At 50.9% G+C, this 25,323-nt stretch overlaps 11 protein-coding genes across 11 annotated transcripts; 4 read left to right on the top strand and 7 right to left on the bottom strand.

Annotated features, from left to right (window-relative positions):
• Positions 1 to 231: 231 nt before the first annotated feature.
• N7477_005847 (uncharacterized protein) lies at positions 232 to 889 on the bottom strand (the record flags this gene model as incomplete). The annotated part of the gene is made up of 2 exons (XM_056967510.1): positions 232 to 442; positions 729 to 889. 2 exons carry the CDS (start codon positions 887 to 889, stop codon positions 232 to 234), a joined length of 372 nt encoding a protein of 123 aa, XP_056822264.1.
• A 1,251-nt stretch (positions 890 to 2,140) lies between these two features.
• On the bottom strand, positions 2,141 to 3,466 carry N7477_005846 (SUMO protease ULP1; the record flags this gene model as incomplete). Its single annotated transcript, XM_056967509.1, has 1 exon — positions 2,141 to 3,466. One exon carries the CDS (start codon positions 3,464 to 3,466, stop codon positions 2,141 to 2,143), a length of 1,326 nt encoding a protein of 441 aa, XP_056822263.1.
• Positions 3,467 to 4,791: 1,325 nt separating this feature from the next.
• Positions 4,792 to 6,679, bottom strand: N7477_005845 (T6SS phospholipase effector Tle1-like catalytic domain-containing protein; the record flags this gene model as incomplete). The annotated part of the gene is made up of 6 exons (XM_056967508.1): positions 4,792 to 4,835; positions 4,889 to 5,738; positions 5,931 to 5,975; positions 6,026 to 6,205; positions 6,262 to 6,366; positions 6,419 to 6,679. 6 exons carry the CDS (start codon positions 6,677 to 6,679, stop codon positions 4,792 to 4,794), a joined length of 1,485 nt encoding a protein of 494 aa, XP_056822262.1.
• Positions 6,680 to 7,292: 613 nt separating this feature from the next.
• N7477_005844 (phosphatase PAP2 family protein) lies at positions 7,293 to 9,154 on the bottom strand (the record flags this gene model as incomplete). The annotated part of the gene is made up of 5 exons (XM_056967507.1): positions 7,293 to 7,363; positions 7,418 to 7,899; positions 7,926 to 8,717; positions 8,786 to 9,002; positions 9,100 to 9,154. 5 exons carry the CDS (start codon positions 9,152 to 9,154, stop codon positions 7,293 to 7,295), a joined length of 1,617 nt encoding a protein of 538 aa, XP_056822261.1.
• A 1,216-nt stretch (positions 9,155 to 10,370) lies between these two features.
• Positions 10,371 to 11,333, top strand: N7477_005843 (Rho4-like protein; the record flags this gene model as incomplete). Its single annotated transcript, XM_056967506.1, has 3 exons — positions 10,371 to 10,655; positions 10,706 to 10,909; positions 10,968 to 11,333. 3 exons carry the CDS (start codon positions 10,371 to 10,373, stop codon positions 11,331 to 11,333), a joined length of 855 nt encoding a protein of 284 aa, XP_056822260.1.
• A 590-nt stretch (positions 11,334 to 11,923) lies between these two features.
• Positions 11,924 to 12,400, bottom strand: N7477_005842 (DASH complex subunit DAD1; the record flags this gene model as incomplete). Its single annotated transcript, XM_056967505.1, has 3 exons — positions 11,924 to 12,100; positions 12,166 to 12,228; positions 12,302 to 12,400. 3 exons carry the CDS (start codon positions 12,398 to 12,400, stop codon positions 11,924 to 11,926), a joined length of 339 nt encoding a protein of 112 aa, XP_056822259.1.
• A 913-nt stretch (positions 12,401 to 13,313) lies between these two features.
• Positions 13,314 to 16,464, bottom strand: N7477_005841 (DDHD family phospholipase; the record flags this gene model as incomplete). The annotated part of the gene is made up of 4 exons (XM_056967504.1): positions 13,314 to 13,858; positions 13,915 to 14,052; positions 14,105 to 15,401; positions 15,454 to 16,464. The coding sequence occupies 4 exons, from the start codon at positions 16,462 to 16,464 to the stop codon at positions 13,314 to 13,316; spliced, it is 2,991 nt and encodes a 996-aa protein (XP_056822258.1).
• A 610-nt stretch (positions 16,465 to 17,074) lies between these two features.
• On the bottom strand, positions 17,075 to 19,176 carry N7477_005840 (uncharacterized protein; the record flags this gene model as incomplete). The annotated part of the gene is made up of 4 exons (XM_056967503.1): positions 17,075 to 17,668; positions 17,765 to 18,677; positions 18,745 to 19,002; positions 19,055 to 19,176. 4 exons carry the CDS (start codon positions 19,174 to 19,176, stop codon positions 17,075 to 17,077), a joined length of 1,887 nt encoding a protein of 628 aa, XP_056822257.1.
• Positions 19,177 to 20,881: 1,705 nt separating this feature from the next.
• Positions 20,882 to 22,836, top strand: N7477_005839 (putative FAD monooxygenase; the record flags this gene model as incomplete). Its single annotated transcript, XM_056967502.1, has 2 exons — positions 20,882 to 21,526; positions 21,580 to 22,836. The coding sequence occupies 2 exons, from the start codon at positions 20,882 to 20,884 to the stop codon at positions 22,834 to 22,836; spliced, it is 1,902 nt and encodes a 633-aa protein (XP_056822256.1).
• Positions 22,837 to 23,168: 332 nt separating this feature from the next.
• N7477_005838 (CXXC motif containing zinc binding protein) lies at positions 23,169 to 24,079 on the top strand (the record flags this gene model as incomplete). The annotated part of the gene is made up of 5 exons (XM_056967501.1): positions 23,169 to 23,203; positions 23,355 to 23,469; positions 23,534 to 23,599; positions 23,747 to 23,881; positions 23,939 to 24,079. The coding sequence occupies 5 exons, from the start codon at positions 23,169 to 23,171 to the stop codon at positions 24,077 to 24,079; spliced, it is 492 nt and encodes a 163-aa protein (XP_056822255.1).
• A 612-nt stretch (positions 24,080 to 24,691) lies between these two features.
• On the top strand, positions 24,692 to 25,282 carry N7477_005837 (small nuclear ribonucleoprotein F; the record flags this gene model as incomplete). Its single annotated transcript, XM_056967500.1, has 4 exons — positions 24,692 to 24,697; positions 24,799 to 24,836; positions 24,956 to 25,111; positions 25,216 to 25,282. 4 exons carry the CDS (start codon positions 24,692 to 24,694, stop codon positions 25,280 to 25,282), a joined length of 267 nt encoding a protein of 88 aa, XP_056822254.1.
• Between the last annotated feature and the right edge of the window lie 41 nt (positions 25,283 to 25,323).

Raw genomic sequence — 25,323 nt, 5'->3', positions numbered from 1 at the left:
TATTCATACCCGTTGCTTTGTCTCACTTTCCTGATGTTCCAGTGGACAGTGTCACTGCTATTACTAGCTACTTGCGGCCTTTTCTGTTCGACCGGGAGATGAAGTTTTAGATTCAATTCCATTGTTATCTTGCTCCATCTTTTCTACACACAACCTTCAATGCCCATCCTTGAATCACTTCAAGTAGATGTCACAAGCACAGAGCGTAAGACCGTGCAAAATGAAGTAAGCCTAGGTGAAGGCGCACATGACGCTCTCAATGTTGTCATTGACCATCTTGCCATTCTGACCATCGACGTTGCTCTTCAACTGGATCAACCTGTAATTTTCAGGAAACTTCAACCCGGTATAGATAAGATTCGTGCAATCACCGTCACTGTATAGATCGCGAGACGTTCCGTTCTCGAGGTAAATGCTAGAGATCCCGCTACCACCTTTGGCACTAGAGGTAGATGTCGTACATTAGCATGTCCGATGAAAACTCAAGCGATCATGAGCACTTGCTAGCTTGGGACCGAGTCGCAGTTACAGTCGTAAACCTGGTATGTATACGAAGAACCTCCTCCGTTGGTTGCAGAAGTGGTTCTCCCATTTTCGATAATGCGTGAGTAACCTCATATCAAGTCATCTTTGAAGTTTCATGAATAGAGCCCTAGTTACATTCAAGCTCGCATGTCCGATGGTAGCAGCATTGGCGCATTCCTTGATTTCGTTCTCATATACCTAACCCATCCAGACACGTTTCAGGAAAGCTTTCCTCGAAGCCACGGTCCTTTCCTTCCGGGACCTTGCCGAGCTCGCTTGGTCCGCCATAGCTGTTGAAGGAAAAGTGTCCAGGATCGCACTCGCCCAGGGTACCACCGACATTTGCATGCCTTCTTGGCATCATTTTAGGTGTTTTTGTTACTTGCAACAGGCGAGTCCTGAGAAGTACAAATCCATCATGTTCCCTCGGCCAAGGTGGTGCTTGCCTGTTCATACTATGTATCAGTTCCTGTCATAAGGAGTGGCTTCGTGGACTCACCAGAGTGGCAAGGACGAGCTGTCAAGAAGTATATTTTCACAAAAATAATTGTGTCACAAAATTAAAATTTGCTTCCGAGCTGTCTTTGTCAATTGCTTTTTGAGGACTATGGTGTAGCGGTGGGTGAGTTGAGGATCGTGTGAGATGGGGAAAAGGTAACAAATTGGGTCGTCAAATACGGTCGTATAGTGTGGTGTTTTATTGGTTTAGCCACCTGCTTCAAGCTTACTGAGGACATCTTGTGATTCAGCATGGTCTGGGTTGCAGTTCGGTCTCTTTGGTGTATACAAGCTAAACAATCGACCTTCACTTCATCTTGCAGAGGCCTGGAAATCAGAAGTTATGGTATAGGAGACTGGGTCGAAATGCGGTTGGTCGATAATTATCTCAGAATGTAGTCGAGTGACTAATGAACGAAAAGTCTGAAGATGCCACTCTTAAAGCAGTCTAAGGAAAATGTGAGGAGCAATGATACTTTTAGCCAATGTCCATGCCAAGAACTTGGTTTGAGCTATACCAAGCCTATTAGGTATAGCGTCGCGCAAAGAAGTAAAAAACGACCAGGAATAATCAGCTATGCTAGATAAAAGTGGGTAACTGATCTCGACTCATCTTTAGAAAAGTACATTTACTCTGCTATCTACTTGGGAACCGTGTAAAGAACTCTAAAATTTCATTTCGAGGTTACGTAGAAGCTCTTCTAAATTCCATGCGACATGTCAAAAAGCCACAAAGGCTTTTCCTTGTGTCACTTCTGTTCGTGGGGTATCATGCACTCGTTTAACACATCACAAAGAAAGGAAAGCCGAGATAGAATCCCGAACCCCTGGTGGCCTCCTGTTGTCCATTTCTAACCGGCCATGCACGCCGCAATAATCAGATCAAAGAAAATCGTAAACGCCTTGGTGAGAAAATCATATGCTGGTCTCCACATGCGGTACTTATCGCAGTGCAGAAGAGGGTGGAGTGGTCGGAGGTGGAAAAGTGAAATATCCTTTTGGATATGAGATTGGTGGGGAGGATTCGTGTGTCGAGAAAATGCCTCGGTCATTGGGCTGAGAAGTATATGGTAAGGTGGTGGAAGGTATCGACAGGTCTCCTCACTCGAAACTGTGTTCAGAGCTGCAAATGACCCGCCTTGTCAATGGGACTAAATTCTCCATTGAGCCCGCCATTCATGATCTCTGCGACAATCTTCCTGCGCAGAAGAACTGTATCCGAGGCACTAAAAGCAGTAGGCTCGACGCCTAGTGCAATGGCCTTGGCGTTTGTGAGAAGGAACACACCACAGTCGCTACCATTATCCTGCATAGACGAGGTTGACTTCAGCACCGTCCACTCATCTTCGTCGTATTTCATTCCAAGCTCGCCTCGCAGCCACTCTTTGATTTTCTTCACTTGATTGGCCCCGCGTGAGCCCATTGAGTCAAAGTACTCGATTGTTCGTTCCATGGGTCGCACGACCAGAAGAGTCCAGTGGGCTCCCCCGTGCACCGGGATGAAGACTGTGTCGACATCAAGCAGCCCTTCGCCGCCTATCTTTGCCCGATTCGCCCACCGGCGCACTCCTTGATACCCTTTATCTCGTAGAGTCGAGAAGAAAAATGTGTTGAAAGCATGAAAGAGGGGCTTGTCGTTTAAATTCCCCGTAGATTCGCGTAAATAGTGAATGAGAATACCGAGGTAGGAATTGATGATTTCATCATTGAGCCAAGCTTGATGGTTGATGCAGGTGGCAATGTCTCTTTGGTATAACGCGTCTCCAGAGATCGACTTTGCGACTGGCATGCTTTGGGGAGCTTTCATAGCTCTTTTGACCTGGTTCATCCAATCCCAGGACAGCTCCCGCACGGCAGGGCCCTGCGGAATGATTCTGGCAGCCCGACCAGACACGCCTTCTAGAGCTGCGCTTTCCCTTGCTCGTATTTCCCATTCTGTCGCATAGATAGACGCGATTCGATTAGCGGGAATTGGTCTTGGCTTTGGTGAGAAAAGTTGTACAGCGGATACCGGCCGTCCGAATGGCAAGCGCTCAAATAGCGAGGCCTGGCGGTTCCACGGATCGTCGATAGCCATGTCATCTTGTGCCACAGGTCGCCGGATGGGTGTTCGAGGGGTGGACGGGCGTCTTGTGCGTCTGGGTGCTGAGGCTGACGCGGACACAAACTTTGCAGGCCGTCTAGGGTGTAGATGCGAGCCAAGTTCTGTCGGAAGCTCGGGGCTCTCGGCGATGTCAATTTCCATCTGCTGGAACGCAGACACGGGAACGGACTCATCGCGCTCGAGCGGCGCAAGGCGGGGTGACAGAGGTGGCGAGGATGGGAACGCACCCGGGATTACCAAATCGAAGTCATCTTCTGAATTGAAAACTTGATGAGCTGTTGTGCAATGAGTCTCACGGGTGCGCCGTACCTTCACGAGGTTCGATCTGCTCTCGGCCATGGGTAGCTCTTGAGAGTTCTAGGGATCCAGAGTTCTCTGCATCTTTTGTAGAGGCTGGTTGCGGCTTGCGCCACGACCAGTTGAGTAGTCTCATGTCGAAAAGTTACCCGAGGCCAATGACGATTTGAAGAGAAGTTATCCAGGTGTCGCGAGACGCGCCGAACGGTGGAATCAAGGGGTGGGAGATCAAGATGTGCGAAGCAAAGGACGTAAGAAGCGGGAAGACAGACAAGATATCAGGGAAAGATTCCCAGCGTCCATCATTGAGAGAGACCAGAGTCCTTCGGTCTTTGAGGGACGGAGTTGCAATCAGCTTAAACGCGCGCTTTCATCATGGGGGGCGCGCTGACTCAGCTGCATGAACCGCATCTGGTAATCTGCTGCAGGGCGGCGAACTATAGAAAGTGTCAATACTTTCAAGAAACCAACATTGAGATTGAAAAGGGCTGTACCAATGTTGGCCATTCGAATATTTTCAATCTAGTAAGCAAATGGAGGCTCAAAGGCATTACATGACTCTCGATAATTTGGACCTGGTGATACAAGACTTGGAAGGTACTCTGCACTGAAATGCTTAGTTCAAGTGCGTACCTGCGGGTTTCTATCACTGACACATGAGTGTAAGAAGCACGATAATCTTCAAGTAGTGAGGTCTGGTGTTATAGAATTTTTCTAAACTCCTCTTTCGGGCTGTACCCCGCCTTCACAACTAACACTCTCTGCAATAATAGATTGCAGCTGCAGCAAGGGGATTGCCATAGGAAGCCTACGAAGCCATACCCTCTAACCTTCGACGCCGTTAGTAGATTACCAAGGAAAATCTAACAAATGGCTGGATCAAACCGGTCATGCTTGGGACACCTAGGGCGTTGGTACCATCGACGCTTCTTTTAACATTCTTCGCGGTGATCTTGCACCTCCTTCGTGACACTCCAGGACAGGGAAGACTGGAGGGCGCTTTTTTCCCGCGAATAGATTTGCCAGCACAATATATTGGATAAGGCACAGTAGAAAGTATGCAGGCCGGCAAGCGGCATTGATTCTGGCCTTTAGGCACCTGTATAGTCTTGAAGAGCTGAAGATTGAATGGTAGTGATCTCAACGTCGGCTGGTACCATGGAAGGAACAAAAGTTCTGGGGGCATACATAAATGGCCAGGATTCCGTCGGCCGAAAAAAAATTTCATAAAATGACAGTTTTCCATAGCTAACCTCAGGAATAGTCGAAATTATGTTCTTTTAAAGCCAAACAAACATGTACAAGATAATGACGGCTTATTGGTACTGTACAAAAAGCATTCTCTTCTTGAGACAATCCACATCCCCTCATCGTTCGGTCTCCGCAAGAAGAGCCTGGTAGAATGCTCGGCCTATAACATAAAGTATTAGAACCATAATCATGCTGTCAGGGAATAAAGCGAACCTTTGCTATACCGGAGCAATTGATCCTCGAAAGGACCCAAAGGTTCCTCCATCAAAAGCGTTTCCGGCGGCTCATCCTCCTTGGGTCCATTATATACCCAGCCCCAGCGTTCTTGGTCCTGTTCCACGATCTCCTCATCTCCATATATATCTTCAATCCGGCGACGAGATACCACGCGCATTCGCTTGAGCTGCCAAGGCCCCTTTTTAAGCAATGCGCGGCATTTGTACGGCTCTTCATCATTATATCCCAACCCTTCCAGAGAAAGTCGGATGCGAACACTTCGATGGATGCGCTCGTTTGTATTCTCCAAGAATTCAGAAGTTGGACGTCCGGTATCAGGATCGGTATACCGATACATACCCGGCGTGCGAGTCGTCTTGCCAGCAAGGTGGTAGATGCCTGTTACGGGATCAATGATTTCACCCAGACCCCACGGTCGAACAGGCTTGTGTGCATCATAGATAGAAGGGATGGCCCATTCAGTTCGTCGCTTACGCCTTAAATTCTCGGTCGCGGGCGGTATTTGTTGACGATAGTGGTAGTAGTAGCGAACGCTTTCTTCGAAGATCCTGTCAATAGTATCTTCTTCGAAAGCTACGCCTATGGAGGTGAGTTGGTCCATCATCCAGGCCATGGTGATATTGGCTAGCTCTTGGTCATTGAGACCGCCCCCGACATTCGAGTGGGCTCCGCAGAACCATGCTTGTCGGAGGTCGGTCCGAACTTGTGGTGGTCGTTCCCAGACTGCCGGAGCGAAGGATGTGCGGTCTTCATCTAGGGCGAGTGCTTGGAAGGCATATTCGATCCCGTTCGAAAGTGACGTGTCGTAAAATTTGCATGTAAGAGGCTGTCAGACTGGAAGCTTGAGGAATGAGGAAGCTTGAAGACTTATTCTCTTGTAGAGCGAGGGATCTCGAGTTTCTTCGCGAGGTCTGTATCCGGGATGCCTATCGAAACTAAACATTGTGGCCTGTTGGGTCCAAAAGAAGGCCGACAAACCCAGACTCCCAACGGTGTCCCAGACCGCAACACAGCGGACCTTTATAGGATACCCGTCTGGGTCATACACTCGCGTGAGACCATCCTGTAATGTCACTTAGTGACCGTCCCGATGGGTTTTGGAAGCTTACACACCTCTTCAAGTCGACGCTTATATTCCCTCCCGTTATTCGGTGTTCTTGGCTTATGACTGAACGGTACTGTGGGAAACTTGTCCTTGTAGTGAGGGTCTTTTGCATTCTCTGTATCCTTGAAGATCGGATAGAGAAACTCCATTCCCTTGGAAGTGAGGAGACCAATTTCGGTGATGAGACCCTAAAGGCATGAGTATACCACATTGTACCTTGCAAGACCGAGGAGGTTTCTCTTACTGCGACACTACGGGCAGTGAATGCACCTCGAGAGAACCCGATCAGAATTATCTCGTCGCCGGGCTCGTAGTTTGTTGCGACGAAACTGTATGCCTCCCGAATATTCTGCGAAAGTCATCAGACATGTATTTTCTACATCAATGCAAGCATCACTCACTTCGGAAACACCAGCACCAAAGACTCCCCCGGCGAGGGAATCCGCTAGGCCTCCACTAGTACCCACTCCGGGATGATAGTACATGACCTGGGCCCATCCGGCCGAGTCCCTTTTCTTCAGGGCGCGATAGACGCGCGTGACATTCGTCGGAATCTGCAGCGTGGCATTAGGCTGGTCCAGGGTCGGCCGGTTGTAGCCTTGATCGCTGTTCACCCATGTCCCATCTAAGCAAAGGATGAGACGCTTTCCCGGGGTCAGCATCTTTTACAACAGCGCACAGCGCACAGCTCACAGCTAGGCCTGGTCGGCTGTGGGGTTCATGTATGTGATGAACTGCTGTTCACCGCCTCAGCCTCAAAGCAACGGGGCTGAAGAGAGTCCCCGTGACGATCCTTTCTGCTTACGCCAAGCGTGCAGATGCATGTGCGCTTCGATGGTACCTCGTATCTGATGCCGGGCACATCCTGATCCGGAGCATATCGAGTTTGTTTCACCTTTCTTTCACAATGATGAAGCTTGATATCTGAATTTCGGCCTAGATGAGTCCACCAGATGATTTCGTCGATGACTGCTTACGAGAAGTTGGGTGGACCGAGCATGAAACGACTTTCAAAGTTGTCGTAGGATAGGGAAGAGAAGCTCATCAAGCGAATATACAGAAATTCCAAGGTCATCAACTCTCTGTGATATCTTGAAAACCATGGAATAATACTCTCAATGGCCGAAGCCACAAAGACGTTAAAGATGCCGGAATATTTACATGCACGGCCCGAACTATGTCCCAGAAAGGTCCTTCCAGCCCAGCCCGTTGAACCGTAGCAGGCCCGAGCGCGCTCATGGGTGAAATGGAAGGTGTTCAAACTTCGTCATTCAGCTAGTACGGGACTCCGAGCCCGAGCGCTTCGAAAACAGGGGGCGCCCCGTTGATGACAACCCATGGGATACCTGGTAGATTGGTAAGTGCATGTTTGCAGGCAAAGAGAAAGGTACGTCACGTACCTGCATATACAACCAATTTGGTCACGACCTCAACGTCATATCGGACGCGGGGCTTTTTGATCTGCGAGAATACTTCCTTTTCGTCGGCCCGGGTTGTCGCCCGACTTGTTTCATATGCGGGCGGGGGGAGGGGCGATGAGCGAGGAGTGTTGGCACTCAAGTCGGATTTGCCAGAATGTGGGCTGCCTCTGCCCATCATGTGCTCGTAGTCGTCCAATTTGGACGTCTTTCGAGAACGCACGTGGTTGCCTTTGGCTTTGTTGTCCCCGTCGGCGGGAGATCCGCGGCTGCCGCCAGATTGGCTTTCGCGTCGGCGCTTCTCTCGATATGCGAGAGTCTCGTACGCATCGGCCTCTGACTGAGGTCCAATGGAGACGGCCCGTCGCCTAGGGTGTCGGATGGTAGTGAGGATGGAGGGAATATCGGAGAAGTTAGGGAAGACCTCATCGTCCTTCAAGTTGGAGGGAATGGTGGTATAGCGCCTGTGCGTATGGTTAAAGGAGTCAACAAGATAGAGCCGAGGGTCTTACGAGGCAGTGGTGAAGAAGCGACGGGCAAGAGAAGGCCGAGTTTCTCCAGGCTGCGGAAAATGGGCGGGAGGATGCGCAGCAAGGTCGGCTTGGTGATTTCCCTCCACGCGAAAACGCAAAGCACTCCCACCACAAGACGAATGACGGTCTTGGGAAAACCAATAGTTTGGTAATCGTACGGAATGGTGCCCGGAAGGGGTTTGGACCATGCGAGATCGGATTGGGTAAAGTACCACGAACCAACGTCCACGCCAAGCGTTACACCAGCAAAGGCAACACTGTCATCGAAGCAAGGGCAATCATCGGCCGGCTCTGGATGAATGCGGACCATGATAAGAATAGCAATAGGGATGACGAGGATCTCCTTCAGCGAGGAAGACAAGATGTAATCATCGAATGCGGGGCCCCAGCTAAATTGCGCAAGGCCGATCAATGCGCCCAACACGCAGCCAACCACACAGTCCAGCATCCCGTGCATGCCGCAGTATAACCGGCCCAACACAATCGAGGTCACATAGAGATAAGTGACGACTTGGAGGAAGAGGCTCGTCTGTGGGCTAACGGTAGATGCGGATGAATTGAGCAGGAGAATAGCGTACACGGCAACCGAGACAGCGTTAGTGGAATGCGTTGAGGGAAAGCCATACTCCAGGGCAGCAGAGCCGGAATGTGTGATTCGTTGAAGCGGCGGAGATAAGGGCCGAGGTAGACATAGCAAGTCTTTAATGAAACCGCTGAAAAAGACACCTGCCGCCAGAATGTGTACAAGTCTAGAAAACACACGAAATATTAACGATCCGAAGCTGGTATCGCTCCTCTCTCACGTTGAAGCACGTACCCGCGACCTAAGCTGGTATGTCCGCACCAGAAGAGGAAGGGCAAGAAGACCATGAAAAAAGTGTGGGTGCCGAGGTTGGCCGTGAAGGCAAAGTACGAGTCCAAGGTCGGGGTGCGAACTTTCTCCTGCACCCATGCAAGGTATGGCGTTTCATATCGGATCAGAGGGAGAAGTTTTTGTCTTGGCCAGTAGCGCCAGAGGGGTAGCCGGCTGGAATCTATGGAAGTCGCGAACGGAGCAACGTCAGCGATTGAAGCGGCGCAGGATTCCGAAAGCTTGAAACGTTTTCGGAGAGCCGACACAAAGCTACATACAGTGGTTGAGACTCTTCAGCCCGGCATCGGGCTGATCCTTCGAGTCCTTTCCCATATTGCGGAGTTATCGATTCGGCGATTGGAGGACGTTGGACATGAACGGGCCGCGATGCCGCTCGATTCGAAACGCGGAGTCAGCGCAAGGACATAAGGAGCGAATGGAAGTTGGATGGAAAAGAATATGGGATTGTCGTGTGCAAAAGAATCGAGGTCTTGAGGAAGCGTCGGGAGGGTCAAATCATACCCGCGGCTCGCGCCCCTGGCCATGTGTGTGCTTAGTCACCAGGCACCATACTCGACCCTCATGCAGCAACGGCATATTGATATTGTTAGAGGCTATTCGGAACATTGGACTCATTCAAAACAGCGTACTTGATGATTGCACGTGATTCAGGAGAAATCCTCGTGTCAAGATCGTCGAAATGCCCGGGCGGGCGCTCTCCACAGTGGGTATATTCGAGTACCCAAACTTGGAAGCTGGGGGAATAGAGTCATCCTTGGTACAGTACAACGTTGGAACTCTGACAACTCCAACTCGGGCCGGACCCAACGTCTCCTAGCCTTCCAAGGTTGGAAAGTGGGCTATAAATGCTGACGAATGTCAACGGCTAGCCGCGATAATAGTACACTACCCCCACTGCATACTATAATACACAAGCAGGCAGTTTGACAGGACCTCCGAGTCCCAGTGGCACACTAATTGACCAATCTCGATCTCGATCTCCATTTCCACTTTCCAGTTCCAGTTTTTCTTATACACCAGTAGAATGCAGATCTATGTACACGAGATCGCCTATCTCCGATCCTATGTTCATCACATGACGCCGGCCCCTCCGAGGCAATCTCAAGCGACTTGTGAACCGGTTTATGGAGAGCTGAACAGTGGAGACTGGAGGGGCTCAACAAGAGAGGGGAAAAGACGAAAAAAGAAACGGGATCGGCTTAGATCGAATCAAGTTGAAATTGACAGGCGCTATCCAAGATGAATCGCACCAAGCGGAGCCCTGGCGTCATTGAAGGCGGCCGTTGCCATAGCAGCCTCTGGGTAAAGCAATTGTAAACACGGGTCTCGCCCTGACAAGACCCTCATCGTCGATCATCAAGATCCTTTGAATTAGATCGTTCTCCCCTCTCTTCTTCTCTTTTTCACTCTTACCGTCTTACGTGGTACATTGTACACTTTCCTCACCATTCCTATCCCCTTCATCTTCAGTACACACCCGAAACATCAAATCTCGACGTTAGACGTTCGCCAGGGGCTGCATTTCAGGATGAGCCAGATGTATGATGGAGATTACTATGCGTCTTCGCGACGCCGCTCTCTCGCTACTCCTCCGCCGTCCAACACCTCAGGTCACAGCAGAACCCGCACGAACAGTGTTCGGGTAAGCAACGGTACCGCGAGCACCCATACCAGCTTCTCCAGTGGACGAATGTCCGAAGCAACCAACATCACGCAGCCGCCCTCTTTCTCAAAAAAGTTTGTGGTGGTTGGCGATGGTGGATGCGGCAAGACGTGCTTGTTGATCAGCTATTCCCAGGGCTATTTCCCGGAGGTAAGGTCTACATGATCCGGCTTAGGCCAGCTTGATACTGATCGCTACAGAAATACGTGCCCACCGTGTTCGAAAACTACATCACTCAGACCACCCACCGGGCATCCGGAAAGGGCGTTGAATTAGCACTGTGGGATACCGCCGGACAGGAGGAGTACGATCGATTGCGCCCTCTATCCTACCCTGAGACGGATCTTCTATTTGTCTGCTTTGCTATCGACTGTCCAGCATCTTTGGAGAATGTCGTCGATAAGGTGAGCTATCCCCACTATCCCCCTCCCGACCCGCCCTGACAACCATGGAATCTATCAGTGGTACCCCGAAGTTCTTCACTTCTGCCCCACAACACCCATTATCCTCGTCGGCCTGAAGTCAGATCTTCGCAACAAACGCACCTGCATCGAGCTCCTCAAGACCCAAGGTCTGACTCCCATCACCCCAGAACAAGGCCACGCCGTAGCCCAACGAATGGGCGCAACCTACGTCGAGTGCAGCAGTAAGGAAATGCGCGGTGTGGACGAAGTCTTCGCCAGTGCAGTCGACATGGTATGCTCCATGGAAGAAGAGGGCCATACCAACCAGCCATCGCATAATCGCAACACCAGCAAAGCCTCTGCGGCTGGAATACCAAGCAGACCTGGCAAGAAGATCAAGAAGCGGTCCTGCAAGATCCTGTAAACCAGTTCTCCTCCAGCCTCACTTCTCTTCTTCCCCATCTCTTCCTTCCCTTCTCCCCGTCCGACCACAAGCCTGGTTGCTTCGTCGGCTTGCTTGCCATTGTGTATGAGCCATATCGCTGCAAGCTGGACATGAACTGCTAAAATTTCACCCCTTCCCCCTGGGTCGCTGTGCGCCCTTCTATTGTCTTTGCTGGAGGCAGTCTGGATTGAACTTTTGTTTTAGGAAGTCAATCGTTTGTTTCATGTTTTTTTTCCCCTTGCTTTTATGACCCTCTGTGCCTTCTCGGAGGTACTCATGACCTTGGGTCTTTGCCTCTTTCATGCATGGAACTGGTGTTCTCGTTTATGTTATCTGATCTGTTTTGTTGGCGAAAGCGACCTGCGTGTTAACCGTGGCCGAGACAATACATGTGGCTTTGACATTTCATCCAATCCTCGTTGAATTCGTAAATAAATAATGATGTAGAATGGAAGGGTGCAGTATGTGAAGTGGTATCTCCGAATGTAAACAAACCAACGCCAAAATTCGACCCTAGTCTAACAGCGTACGACGTAGAAAAGCCCGAAAACATCTTCACTGGGCCATCTTCACTGGGCCATCGACTCATCATCCTCTTGCGGTGTATCCGACTTGATTTGCCTATCACTCTCCCCACTCACATGCCTCTTCCCTTGAACAGCTTCTTCACCCTCTTCGTCTTGTTTGCCCATAAAATTCTCAAATTGTGACCAGAGAGCCTCTACAGATCCGAACTCGTTCCCGACCTATGCCAGATTAGCAATGACAATCTCGAAGCAGAAGCCACAGGGCCGAAGACAAGATGACCTACCGTGATAATGCTCTCCAGGTTTCGGTTCAGTCGATTCATGTTCTGGAGGACCTGCTCCATGCCCTGTCCATAATCGCATTGTTCAGCTTCAGGTCAAACGATTGAGGTCAAGGTCTTCGGGATGTTGTCCACTCACCACTGCGATTTCCCGCACGAGTCCCTCACGCTGTTGTTCGAATACGGTGGGCGTAGCAGCACGGCCGCTAGAGCCTGGGGTTGATTGGGCCCACGCCATTGGGAGTGTATGGGGAAGAAAGCAACTGAGACTGGACTCGATGAGATCGAAAGGGTTCAGGATTAGCCGGTTGGAGTCGCTGCCGGTTGATTCAAGGAGGCAATGGATTGTCGTGCGGGCGATGAGGCACTTGCTTTGTGTGTGTTTGACGTGGGACAGCGGTCGCAGACACGGCTAGTCTTAGGTTCAATTGCACAGGCGCGGATCAAACGCGTTGTGAGGGAACGGGAGAATTGGAGAGTTTTGGCGGGGCATCGATAAGGCGGATAAACAAATCACGCCTACGGGTCTACGTCGGTGACTATCATATTTCTAATGGCATCACTAGTGACCTTTTTTGAAGTGACATCCTTATTGAAAATATTGGCTAAGTGGCATTGAAGATTTTAGAAGTCCGATGTACAATTTTCAGTAGAATTGACACTAGCCTCATATCTTCGGAGAAGGCTCAGGTGTAGTTGCCAATTATTCACCGTTTATCCCTGAATCCATGAAAGAAATTAAGAGGTTTGATTTGATCGAGAGCAAGACCATAGCTTCAATCAAGCGTACAACTCTTTAAGATACAGATATGGGAGACCAGTTCACAGGCTTCCTGTGTGGACAGTATCGGAGTATGGAAGGGCTTACAGGCTGAGCAAGAAGATAATGCAAAGGGATCTAAAAAGGCACCTGGGACTGATTATTTCAAGGCAGTGGGATTCAAATCATGTACGGGCACATTGTCAAATTCTTTTGAGAAGAGCTTGGAAATAATGGTAGAATTGCTCTGGAGAGATGTCTAGAAGTATGTCGAGAAAATGCCGAAAAATCAAGGGTAGAGGATCCTATAGATGGTCTTCTCAATATAGCTAACCTGCAATACGCCCAGTTTATGTGATGAGAGATCCCGGTATATCAGAGCAGCATGTATCTAGAAACCCATCCTCAAACAAAAGCAATACACCAATCCTATGCCCGAAATGAAGAAAAGAAAATTCAAATCCAAATCACCCTTGGAATACTTCCACCCCTTCTTCTTCTCCGCCCGGAAAGCAAGCAATGTTCCATCCCTACCCTGCTTCCGCGCAACCTCTACAACGAAAAAGCGCACGAAATCTGTCAACGTCCAGTAACTACTATGCGCGCTCAACATATTTAAGTACTGGATATTCAACGGACCCCCACCACCAGAAAGATAGTAATCAATCTGGCCGTTATCGTTCAACAGAAGCATGCGCTTCTCGGCAATCTCTTCGTGCGTGAAGTCATGGGTTTCCATTTCAACGGTTGACGGGAGCTTGTTCATAGCCGCAGGGCGAGTTGGGGTTGGGGTTGGAATGAAGGAAGATGTTGAGCCCCAGCGGAGGACGGAGCCAAATGAGGACCAGAAGGTTGAGGTGGCGCTGGGGATCGAAGCTGTTTTGAGGCTGTTAGCGAGGTCGTTGTCGACTGCTGCGTTGACGCGGTAAGCGATTGCTTGAAGGCGTTAGTATGGTCGTTTTCAAGGGGTCGGGCTCAATCCAGGTACGTACGATCTGTAGTGTGTATGATGTTGTAGAGATTGTCTACCGCGAGACAGCCATATTTGCCTGCATCACCAGCGACACCGTGGAGACGATCATCACCCTCACTTCCTGGCTTGTCTCTGCCTTTTCGGGGGAGGAGGCTCGCTGAAGGAAAGTATTAGTACTGGAAGCCAACGAGAACAAATATCCAGAATACCTTTATTGAGCAGTAAGAAGAAACCAACTGGACTGCCACACAGGAACAGATGCCGGGTATCGAATTCGAACATATCATTGTGTAATGGTGTCTCCGAGAAGTTGAAGCGAGGAACATGCGTCGGCTGCTGACTCAAAATATCGAGAGCCATCACACTCCCCAAGGAATGCGCGATGAGATGCACACGACCATTGTCTTGGAAGCCGGCATTGTTTTTACACCAAAGTCGGAAGATGCGATTAGCCTCTCTCACCACCGCCCTGATCATTTTTGGCTTGTGGTGCGAAAGATAATAGGGAATGTCGAGCATGACATCACTGATCAAAGATCGCACAGCGGGAAGCGTCTGTGGAGTGATGTCGTTGAGAGAATAATGATTCGCTGTTGGATCCTCTTCATCCGGCGTTTCAAGGGTCGCATCCTCCAAGGATAGTGTTGCCCGCCAATTCACAGGTAAAACCATAATTCCGCCATGATCCGGATCTACATGAGGCCAAACAGGCTCATTGTTTAGTTCCATGTTGACTTGGCGGCGAAAAGCATTGATTGCGTGCGTGAAGTGGAAGCTTTCCATTCTTTCCGACAGCTTTTGGCCAATGCCATGAATTACGAGTACCAGGTCTGTTGGGCTGGAGCGTGATTCTTCCATTTTGCATGCGTAGCATATTTGTTCACCAGGAGCGGGAGTGGCTTGCTTAGTCCTTCGGATGTACTGTCGTACATCGACTGGATTAGGTTTCGAAGGGTGCAGCTTGTCCCAGAGCTTTCGGTTAAACCCACGAACGACGGGAATGCCGATTTGTTGATCTTTGCGAATTGCACGGAGCGGTTTTCTACCTCTGGCGGCTGATGGAAGCAGGCTAGGTCGCAAGATCTGAGCATTCTTCGCATCGACATAAATGACACCAGATGTAAGATGAGACTTAATAGCCTCCGACTGAGCCGCCGTTCCACCAGCAGCCTTGTTCACATCAATTTCTTTGGAAATGTTGTCGGCGCCCCCGACCACAAATTCATTGCTCTTTGGGTCCTGTGCTGATGCCGGTGGTCTGGCGGACCCCGGCTCGTCCTTAGGCCATAGATGATGAACCACCTTCATCTCTGCCTCGGCACCATTTTCCACGCAGCTGTTCAGCTCGTCTTGCCAGGTATCGGTCCATGGCTTTAAGTAGGCATATCCTTCTTCGAGCTTGTTTGCAAGCTTTGTCTCCACGGGCAGCATGGAGTTTTTGTAGAACCAGGTGGCACGAACCACGCCTGACACGTCATGTATAGGACTCCAATAGATAGGTTTCATCTAAGCAGCGGTTAGCCTAGTAATGAGAGCAAAAGGAGGAAAAAAGAAGTACCCTCAGGTTTGGTAATTCGACCAAATGAAGACGCGAAGCACCAACTGGAATTTTGATTTGTGAGTCCTCGGGGTTGGTCTCTTCCCGCGAGCTATCCTGAGTCAACTCATCCAAACTGACAGTCGCTCGCAGATTCGAGGATTTTGGTGCTATTCGACTAGGTGGACGACTTCGAGGCTCCGGCTGCCCTTCTTGTGGCACATCTTTTGATGACATGGACTCCATTGAGCGGCCGAGCGGGCTGTGCGACTGGGACATCGGCGCCCGGATGAAAGGGGAACCACTGATACTAGCATCTCTGGATGCATGCGCACGCAAACTGCCAAGCTCATCGTGGCCCTCCAGAGGATCATCTTCTCCAACCGAATTTCTTCTCTTGGCCGAAGGTGATTGGTTCAGAGAAGAAGAGCGCTCCCTCCTCCGATCAGCAAGACTAGTCCTGATGTGTCCATCGTTAAAGCTACCATCCATAGACGATGTTGGTCGATGCCGCTCTGCGTAGTTCTCCGCTCGCGCATCGGAGCTACTAGCTAAGTAGCCTGAACGGCTCTTGAGATTTGGCGGCTGATCATCTGAAAATGAAGTTGGGGTGCCCCTGATACTATCCAAGCTTGTTGGGTCTTGATTCGTGGTGTTCCGACGTCTTTGCACCTCGAGACTTGGCTCTGGTCCCGGTACAGCTATCCCGAAGCGCCCTTGAGACGTGTCTGGTCGGGAGGTGCTGGTGGTAGCACCTTTGACCTGAGAAGCCTTCCCAAGATCGCGCCAAGCTGTCTCGAGGGCAAAATTATCTCTAGCAGAGAATGGTTTCGGCGGGGCTTTTTCATTTCCAGCAGATTGCCCAGTTGACGGGGGCAGAGGGGCCAACGGATCATCAATTGGCAGGGATGAAATGTAGAAGAACTGTGAGCGGGTATCTGGCGGTGTGGGTCGCGAGTACAAGCTCGACAGATCTATCTCTTCGTCGGCCAAGAGGCACGAAGGGCCATAAGTATGAAAGGGGCCCGTCATGGCGAACGCTTTGGTCCCACTGTTCCAAGGGCCCAAATCTCGTTGAGCTCGAGACTCAAAACACTAAACGGCGACGGTCATGGCCCAAACTTTGTGGCAGCTCGCCCTTGGCCGGTCTAGAACCTCCGGATAGAGACTAAGAGTTGCATGGAGAGGGGGAAGGCAGCCGAATAAAAAGGCAGGCCATCCCACATCTCACAAGCTGTGAAGCTTCCCAAATGAGCCGATGACGTCGTTGCACGTGCGTCTCTGTTGGATCGCGTCGGCCGTCGCCTTGTTTTTGCCTACTAAATGAACTGCGAATGCGACTTTTCCATTAATTTAATTTTGGATACATGAGTAGCTAATTTGCATAAATTTTTTGAGACCTTTGGTGTCCCTTTGGTCTTGAATGTCCAACACCTTTCGGGAACCGGCACGTACCAGCCTTTGCTTATCGGCGAACCCGGTTCTTTTCCAACCGATGTGGAAAGGAGCCATATCTGCAAAATCCAGAGAACAACTGAAAAGAAATATCAAGAGAGAGAGAGAGAGAGAGATAGAGAGAGAGAGAGATGACCGAAGATACCGCAAAAAATATGGAGGTTTTAGACAAATGAACAACCCAGGCTCAAATGATGAGGGGAGAGGCCGGAGACCCTGGAGGAGTGAACATGTACCGATGGACGTTGGTACGGAGCTCGTCGAATGCCTGTAGAGCCTTAACAGAAGCGTTAAGCATCTCGAGGACCTCCCCGATCTCATACATCGTCTTGCGGATGGCGCTATCGCAAATGCTAAAGGTTCTGTGGTTCATGTCTTGTGTGACAGATTTCCAAGCTCGAAGGTTGGCATCCAGCTGGACAGGGTTGGCAGAGCATTTGCCGGTGAACTCCATGGTGCGACGATTTGCATTGATGAGGTCGCGCTGGGTGGCCTGATCGAATCGGAACTCAGGAACTCGAGGCAGGTTCTTCGCGGCCCAGCCATTGACGACTCGGCTGATGGTCTGGTGGTCGATACGGCCCTTCAAGTATTGTTCGACCAGGAAAGCATTGGCAGTCTCACAGACCATGTACTCCAGTTTAGAGTAGAGTAGTGATTGTTCACCAGGCCCCAGCGAGGTGGGGAAAACTGGAACAGGGCTGCGCTTAGGATGTGTGACGGGGTCGTCCTTGGGTGGTAGATGGGGCGGATTGCCATGGCTATTTACCGTCTTATTGCACTTCAAGGTTGCCCCGACCTGGTTGCCTTTCGTGACACTCTCAATATTTCATAAGCCGTCAGCAACTTGATCTCAGATAAGGCACGTTTCACTTACCGCCACAAGGAACTGTTGCTCCTGGGTGTCTGGTTTGAGAAGTTTTCTTCCCAGCTGCTTAAGACGGACGGTTGATCGTCGCCATGTCGCTACAGGCCCCATGGAACCCCCCTTTTCATAATTACGCGCCCATTGATCGACACTGGGAACTTGCTGTTGAACGCATGAAGACTGTTCTTCAACAATCGATTCGTCTACACCCTTACTCTTTTGGGATCGAGGAGAGTCGTCCTGTGGCAGAATAACGGCGGCACTGACAATTGAAGCATCAGCAATGGCTGGGTCGATCATGAGCTTATCCATATTGGACAGGTTTGTGTCAGAAAAATTGCCGACATCCGGGTCAGCGGTCATGCTGACAAGCTCATTTGTTTCCAGAGCCATTGCTCCACTGCCCTTGTCAGCAGCTAAAGGATTTGCAGGTGTATTGGAAGATCCAAACGAATTGACATAGACTGCGGAGCTCAGAACTTCGAGGGTCGACGACTCAAGTTCTGAACAGAACTTGACGGGACGATTCATAGCGGAAGCAACGAATCCAGAGTTATTGATGGGCATAAAAGGATAAGGTGTGTCGCTACTGGTCCTCGTAGGTGAACCGAACGGGCGAAGATCATTCGGCGTTCTGCGTCTGCCGATGACAGTGAAGGCGCAATTACCCTCATACTTAGGAGCTACGTCGGGTGTATGGGTTCTGTAATTTTGCAACTTCTCGACGATGACATCCGCGGGCGAGTGCTCCTCTGGGTAAGTGTGGGTGGGAATTGCAATGGCGGACCAGACGGGAGTAGAGGGCTCGCCGCGAGTACCTGGACTGATGGGCCCGGACGGCGTGATAGGAAAAGCAAAAATGGCATGAGGCGAGGTAGCAGTACAGACGGGAACATCTAAAGTCGCATCAAAGGGAGGAAGGCTAATGGCAAATGAGTTGATATTCCTGAAGCTCTCCGTGGGGTACCGCGGCATCGTTTTCGGAGTACTCGCTGTCGGAATCAGGATTCTGGAGCTCGTTAGAAGATCGGTTACTCATGTCGAGCTGATCCGGGACCAAATCTAGGAACTCGGCCTGCATAGGAGACAGACCCTCGTACGCACTGACCATGGGGAAGTGCTCATGGTGGAACTCTTCGATTGTGATAGCAGAAACCACATGGTTGACAACCGGGCCCGGTTCCTGTCCCATCGCTCTCGCCCATTCCCGGTTGCGGCGGTGCTCAGCAACATTCGGGTTATCATGACTGTGTGACGGGTTAGAACCGTCTCTGTATGTTCAGGGACAGTAATGCGTACCCTCCCACGACGCGAACGATACCATCATTGTCAGCGGGCCAGACATAGGCTGGCTTCCACACGCGGGAGATCTTGTTGCATTCAAGAAACTCTTTCGGGGATAGAGCGTTGGGGACATCCATTTTCAGTATTGGTTAGCTTGGTGTGGTTTGAGCAAGGAAACGAATGTGAAGCTTGACTGGAAGCAATTTCAGATGACATTAGGAAGTGACTGATAAAGTTTAATTACTGGCTGAGCAGAGGAAGCTAGGTAGAGTGAGAGCAAGACAGATTTGTATTTAGGGGAGGGTGTGGAAAGATCCGTTCGTGGAGGCATTGACAATACTTGAATTCAGGCTATTGTGACCAAACTTCAATGGACCATATGGCTGAGTCAGTATGAGATGTTCACCTCTTCGAGAGTCTGGATAAGGGTGTATTGAACTCAATCGATGAAGACCTCAACATCAATTGACATGTGAGCCATGAAATCTTCCACAATTGCTAAGGTAGACGCAAACCCTTCAATAAAACAATAGAACATGATCATATTGTTGCAGGAATTCCGGTTTATCGTGAGACGACGGTCATTCCATGTTATCGCTCAGCCCTGGGACGGGTTATGACTCCCTGGGAATGTTGACGCCAAAGTAGATTCCATTTTTGACAGTTTCAGGAATTTTTGGAGGGTTCACCGCCGAGCCGGGCCTTTTGCCGGGCTTGCCGCTCAGTCGCTCGGCTTCCCCAGCTTCCATCGGATCGGCCTTGCGGTTTTGCCACTCGCCAATTCCGAAGTGGGCTGTACATGGTAATATGCTACGCCCGAGGCTACTTTGAGGGGAGACCAACAGGAACGGGTCCTTCCCCGGCATCAGTCACCTTGGCTGTGGAGATAGTGGTTATGTCCAGGTAGCGGGGTCACTGCCTGTTCTCTATATCGGAGATAGCACCGGAATTGCTGCTGTACATTCACCAACATGAGGCTATCTATAAGGGGTATGTTGTGGGACTTTCGCAGCCATACTCTCGATTTAAGAAGGCTGTAGACACGACATACGGTTCTATAGGCAGGACAGGATAGGGTAAGGGCTTAAAGACATCCAATATGTCCTCAAGCTCATTAGCCATGCCATACTCCGGATTTTCTAACACAGAGCCGCGACACTTGCCATTTCAATAGCCGGACCGATCGGGAACAGTGTTAGGAAGTGCTGGCCAATAGTCTGCTCCTCGTTGGGACGCCTGGCAGGTACAACGGTATTCCGGCGAGCAACTGCCAGGCCAAATTACCAGTCTGGGCGGAGTGTGGTGGATCGGACGGCCTTCGCGTAAACGGCAAGACGGGATTCAGGCCATCAGAGGGTAAGAAAATCGAAGCTAGGATGGCAATCCCGGGGAGAATTGCCGGGGAGTGGTGTCACGTGCCCTCCACTCCACATGCCGAGTCAGCTCCCGAGTTAAGGCCAACGATGGAGTCCCAGTAGTTCGGTTTGAAGAACGGCAATCCATGACTTGTCCGCTGCTAAACCGGCGTTCCCCACACTGACTGCTGGACTTGGCTCCTTCCAAATGCTGATCCCCTCCTTTGTTCGCCCTCTCATTGGTGGTCATTGCCTTGAGCCCTGCTACTCCCCACGATGCAACCGATCCTCAATGCCGTGTATGCTCCCCGTCATCATCAGAACCACCTATCGGCCCGTTTACCCCGGCCTTGCCCAGATTATTTATGAAGCCACGGCCCTCCTCCTCTGTGCTCGTCCGAGTGTTTAATTCTTCTTCTCCTAACCTGACGGCGTTGATCTTGATTCCCCCACTCCATTTCACATACTATATTGCATCACCGCCACTATGGTTCAAGAGACGTATGACATTGTCATCGTCGGCGCTGGCCCTGTCGGCCTGCTGTTGTCCCTGTGCATGTCGCGCTGGGGCTACAAGGTCAAGCACATCGACAACCGCCCGGTACCGACCGCCACTGGCCGCGCTGATGGTATCCAGCCCCGCTCAAACGAGATTCTGCGCAACTTGGGTCTGAAGCGCTCTATTATGGCCTACGAGCCTGCTAAGGTCTACGACGTTGCCTTCTGGGACCCCAGCGCTGACGGCACTGGTATTCACCGCACTGGTAGCTGGCCCAGCTGCCCCCGCTTCATTGACTGCCGCTATCCCTTCACTACCCTGGTCCACCAAGGCAAGATCGAGCGTGTCTTCATTGACGAGATCGAGAAGGCTGGAACCCGCGTTGAGCGCCCATGGACCATCCACGGCTTCAAGAATGACGGTGCCAATGCCGACTACCCCGTGGAGGTCAAGTTGAAGTGCCTCGACACCAATGTTATCGAGACCGTCCGCTCCAAGTACCTGTTCAGTGGTGAGGGTGCCCGTAGCTTTGTCCGTGAACAGCTCGGTATCAAGATCCACCACAAGGACCCCATTGCCTACGTCTGGGGTGTTATGGACGGTGTCGTCCGCACTAACTTCCCCGACATCGAGGTAAGAAAATGATACCTGCATCTAATCAAAGTATCCGTCTAACTCTGTCTCAGACCAAATGTACCATTCACTCCGATGCCGGCTCGATCATGGTCATTCCTCGCGAAGACAACATGGTCCGTCTCTACGTCCAGATCGCCTCGTCTACCGACGCCGACTGGAACCCTCGCAAGACCGCTACCGCCGAGGAGGTCCAACAAACCGCGAAGAACATTTTGAAGCCCTACTGGATTGAATGGGACCGGGTTGAGTGGTACTCCGTGTACCCCATCGGACAGGGTATCGCTGAGAAGTATACCCTGGACGAGCGCGTCTTTATGGGTGGCGATGCCTGCCACACTCACAGCCCCAAGGCTGGCCAGGGTATGAACACTGCTTTCCACGATGCCTTGAACATGGCGTGGAAGCTCCACGCTGTTGAGTCTGGCTTCGCCGATCGTTCCATTCTGAGCACCTACGAGAGCGAGCGCAAGGACATTGCCGAGACCCTGCTCAACTTCGATGCCAAGTATGCTGCTCTCTTCTCCAAGCGCCGTCCCAACGCCGGTGAGGTGAAGGCCAGTAAGGCGGTACAGGCTGCCGATGACGAAGAGGAGGACGAGTTCGTCAAGACCTTCAAGTCCTCTTGCGAGTTCACCAGTGGATACGGAGTTGCCTACAAGCCCAATGTCTTCAACTGGGATGCTAGCCACCCCGCCAAATCCGAACTCTTCAACATTCCCGGCGTCCGTTTGACCGCTGGTCGTGCCTTCACACCGACTACCGTCACCCGTCTCGCCGATTCCAACTTCGTTGAGCTTGAGCAGGAGGTTCCTACCAACGGATCATTCCGTATTTTCATCTTCGCTGGTAACCAGAACAAGACCAAGCAGGCCATTGCCGATCTCGGGGCCAACTTGGAGAAGGAGCGCTCGTTCCTCTCTGTTTACCGTCGCGCAGACATCGCCGATGTCTCCTTCTTCGAGCGTCACAACCCCCACTCCAAGCTCTTCACCATCTCCACCATCTACTCTGCTGCCAAGAACGAGATCGACATGGAGGCCATCCCCCAGGTTCTCCGAGACTATCACCACCATCTCTATGCTGACGACATCCCCGATGTCCGCGTTCCCAACGCCAAGTACGCCGCCCACGAGAAGCTCGGTCTCGATGCCGAGAAGGGTGGTGTCATCGTCACCCGCCCTGACAGCCACGTTGCCTGCACCGTGCAGCTGGTGGAGGGCAGTGGCACTGTTGATGCCCTGAACGAGTACTTTAACGCTTTCGCGACAAAGCCTCTGGGCCAAGACTCCCAGCAGAGCCGTCTTTGAAAAGGAAGTGATGCTGTGTATGTGTAAATGTGGGAATGTATATAGCTTTTTTGAGATCGTTCGTCTGGAGCGACTGCTTGAGCATGATTGGCGTTGCGAGTTTTTATTTTGATAACCATTAGAATTCACCTTCTTCAACACAAAATCTCATCCATCTGACCTTTCCTAGTAATTGTAGATCCTTCTGAGGTGGACGTAAACCATGATCCTGCGTGGTCACATGCCAAGACCTCCATCTATCGTCGTCGTCTCCACCCCGCATCACCAGAAACCTTTTCGTTTTTTTTCATCGAGCACGCACCTCCCCACATACCGCGTTCCGACTCCTCAAAATGCTGTCACTCATTCTGTCTGCTGAACTGGAGGGGTGAGTACCATCAGACCCGAGATCTCACCCAGCGACGCCTCACTCGAAGCTCTCCCCGCACCGCGATAGCAAGATTTGATGCATGGCGTGCGGGCAACGTTCTTTACATTTTTGACCCTGGAGAATACCAATTTCTAACAATTATCCATAGCGTGACGGGCCTCCAGCCTACTGATACCGAGGAGAACCCGTATTTCTACACTTTTCGCGTGAAATGCACCTCGTGTCATGAGATGCACCCGAACTGGGTCAGCTTCACCCGCTTTGTGAGTAGCAGGAGATCTTCCACTCTGCTCATTAAATCATTGACTGATATGTATGGGAATGAAGGAGCAGCATGAGATCCCGGGTAGCCGCGGTGAGGCCAATTTTGTCTGGAAGTGCCGTCTCTGCAGCGTAAGTTGTCTTGTCTTGTCTTGTCTTCAGTCGACACCAAGCTCAATTCTTCTGCCATCCCTCCTTCCCCCTCCCCCCCCCTTCCTTCTACCTCTGATTGACCGCTCTCCTGGAATATTCGTTGATATTTCGAACTAACAATTGCAGAAAACCCACTCCGCTAGCATCACCGCTGGCCCTCACGTCTTTGAAGCCCAGGAGGACCCAAAGAAGAATAAGAATGGTCAGAAGATCATCGAAATGGACTGCCGCGGCCTTGAGTTCACTGAGTTTAAGCCTGACGTAAGTTTCAACCCACCCCGAGAGAGTCTTGGGGGCGCACTTCTCACACTTTCACAGGGTGAATGGGAAGTCAAGGGAGCTGAGTCGAACACGTCTTTCTCGGGTATTGACCTCTCCGATGGTGAGTGGTATGACTATGATGAGAAGTCCAGCGAGGAGGTCAGCATCAAGGAGATTACTTGGACGATTGGTCGGTAAGGGAGTTTTGCTTGAGAAGGCTGCTGTAAGGCGTTGGGCATGAAGCATGAAGCATGAGGCATGATGTGTTCCCAGAAAGGGTGTTTTGGCGATGAGAGACCTAAGGTCGTGACTGAGATGAAATTCACTTATTATCAAAAAAAATATCCCAAGAAAATAACTATCACAAGGTGCAATCGTCTTTTTCTACTGCGTAAACGCCAGATAGAGGCGGAGTCGATGCTGTGAAGATTGGTAGGTTGAGCAGTGAGACAACCAAATTCCAACAGTCATCATTATTAAGGCCATCCAGAGCATTAAATCCAAGTCCACTATCTCAAACATATTGCGAAGGGGAAAAAAAAAGCGTTAAACCAGGCGTGGGAGTGCATCAACACATCTTCATAGCAGACACCCAAGGCGGTGAACCATGCATCCCGCTAATTGGCCCCACACCGCATCCCGACCAGCTCACATTTTCGCGACGCTCAACCCCAACCCCAAGACCTTCAAGCACGCGCATCCATCACAATTCGCCCTGAAGAAGCTCCACCGCCCAGTTCTCTACAGAAGCCTCACTCTCGTCCTCTTGGCAGCAGATACGGCACCGCCCCGCCGCCCCTATCCACCACAATGAGCGTACGTCTCCCCAACCGAGCTCAAGCTGGCACGAGACCAAGTCCAGCTCACCGGGCTCTCTATCCTCATCGCAGGACAAGCACTGACGAGCTTTCCCACAGTTCCAACCTCTCAACCCCCGCCCCCTCCTCCAGGCTAGGTACGTGATACCGGACACCGTCCTATCCCATCCCCATAAACCACGAGCGCATACCCGAAACCCTTTCAGTCGTTACCATTGAGTTTCGGATTATGGATTATTACTAATAGGAAATACAGAGTCGGCACCGAGCTCGTTATCCGCCTGAAGTGGGGTCAGACCGAGTACAAGGGCACCCTCGAAAGCATCGACTCGTACATGAACGTCTTGCTGCGTGATACCGAGGAGTATCTCGATGGAAAGCACACTGGATCTTTGGGTCTTGTGTTGATTCGGTACGTTGTAGCACTCCAGAGCTCGGAAAAAAAATTAATGGCTGGGACCTCGGAAATGGAAGTGGAAATGACAGTGGAATTGAAAGCTAACGGGGACAACGCAGGTGTAACAACATCCTTTGGATGGGCGATGCCAGCACGGTTGAAATGAAGGATGTTGGGTTACAATAAAGTATCGAGGAGGTTTTAGAGTCTGCCAGGCACAGACATGA

Source organism: Penicillium maclennaniae (genome assembly GCF_028827695.1).
Source record: "Penicillium maclennaniae strain IBT 15551 chromosome Unknown utg000005l:1.0-2652337.0:1.0-2654196.0, whole genome shotgun sequence".
NCBI classification, from domain to species: Eukaryota; Fungi; Ascomycota; class Eurotiomycetes; order Eurotiales; family Aspergillaceae; genus Penicillium; species Penicillium maclennaniae.
Note: the sequence above shows the minus strand (reverse complement) of the source record. Positions and strands in the feature narration are given on the sequence as shown.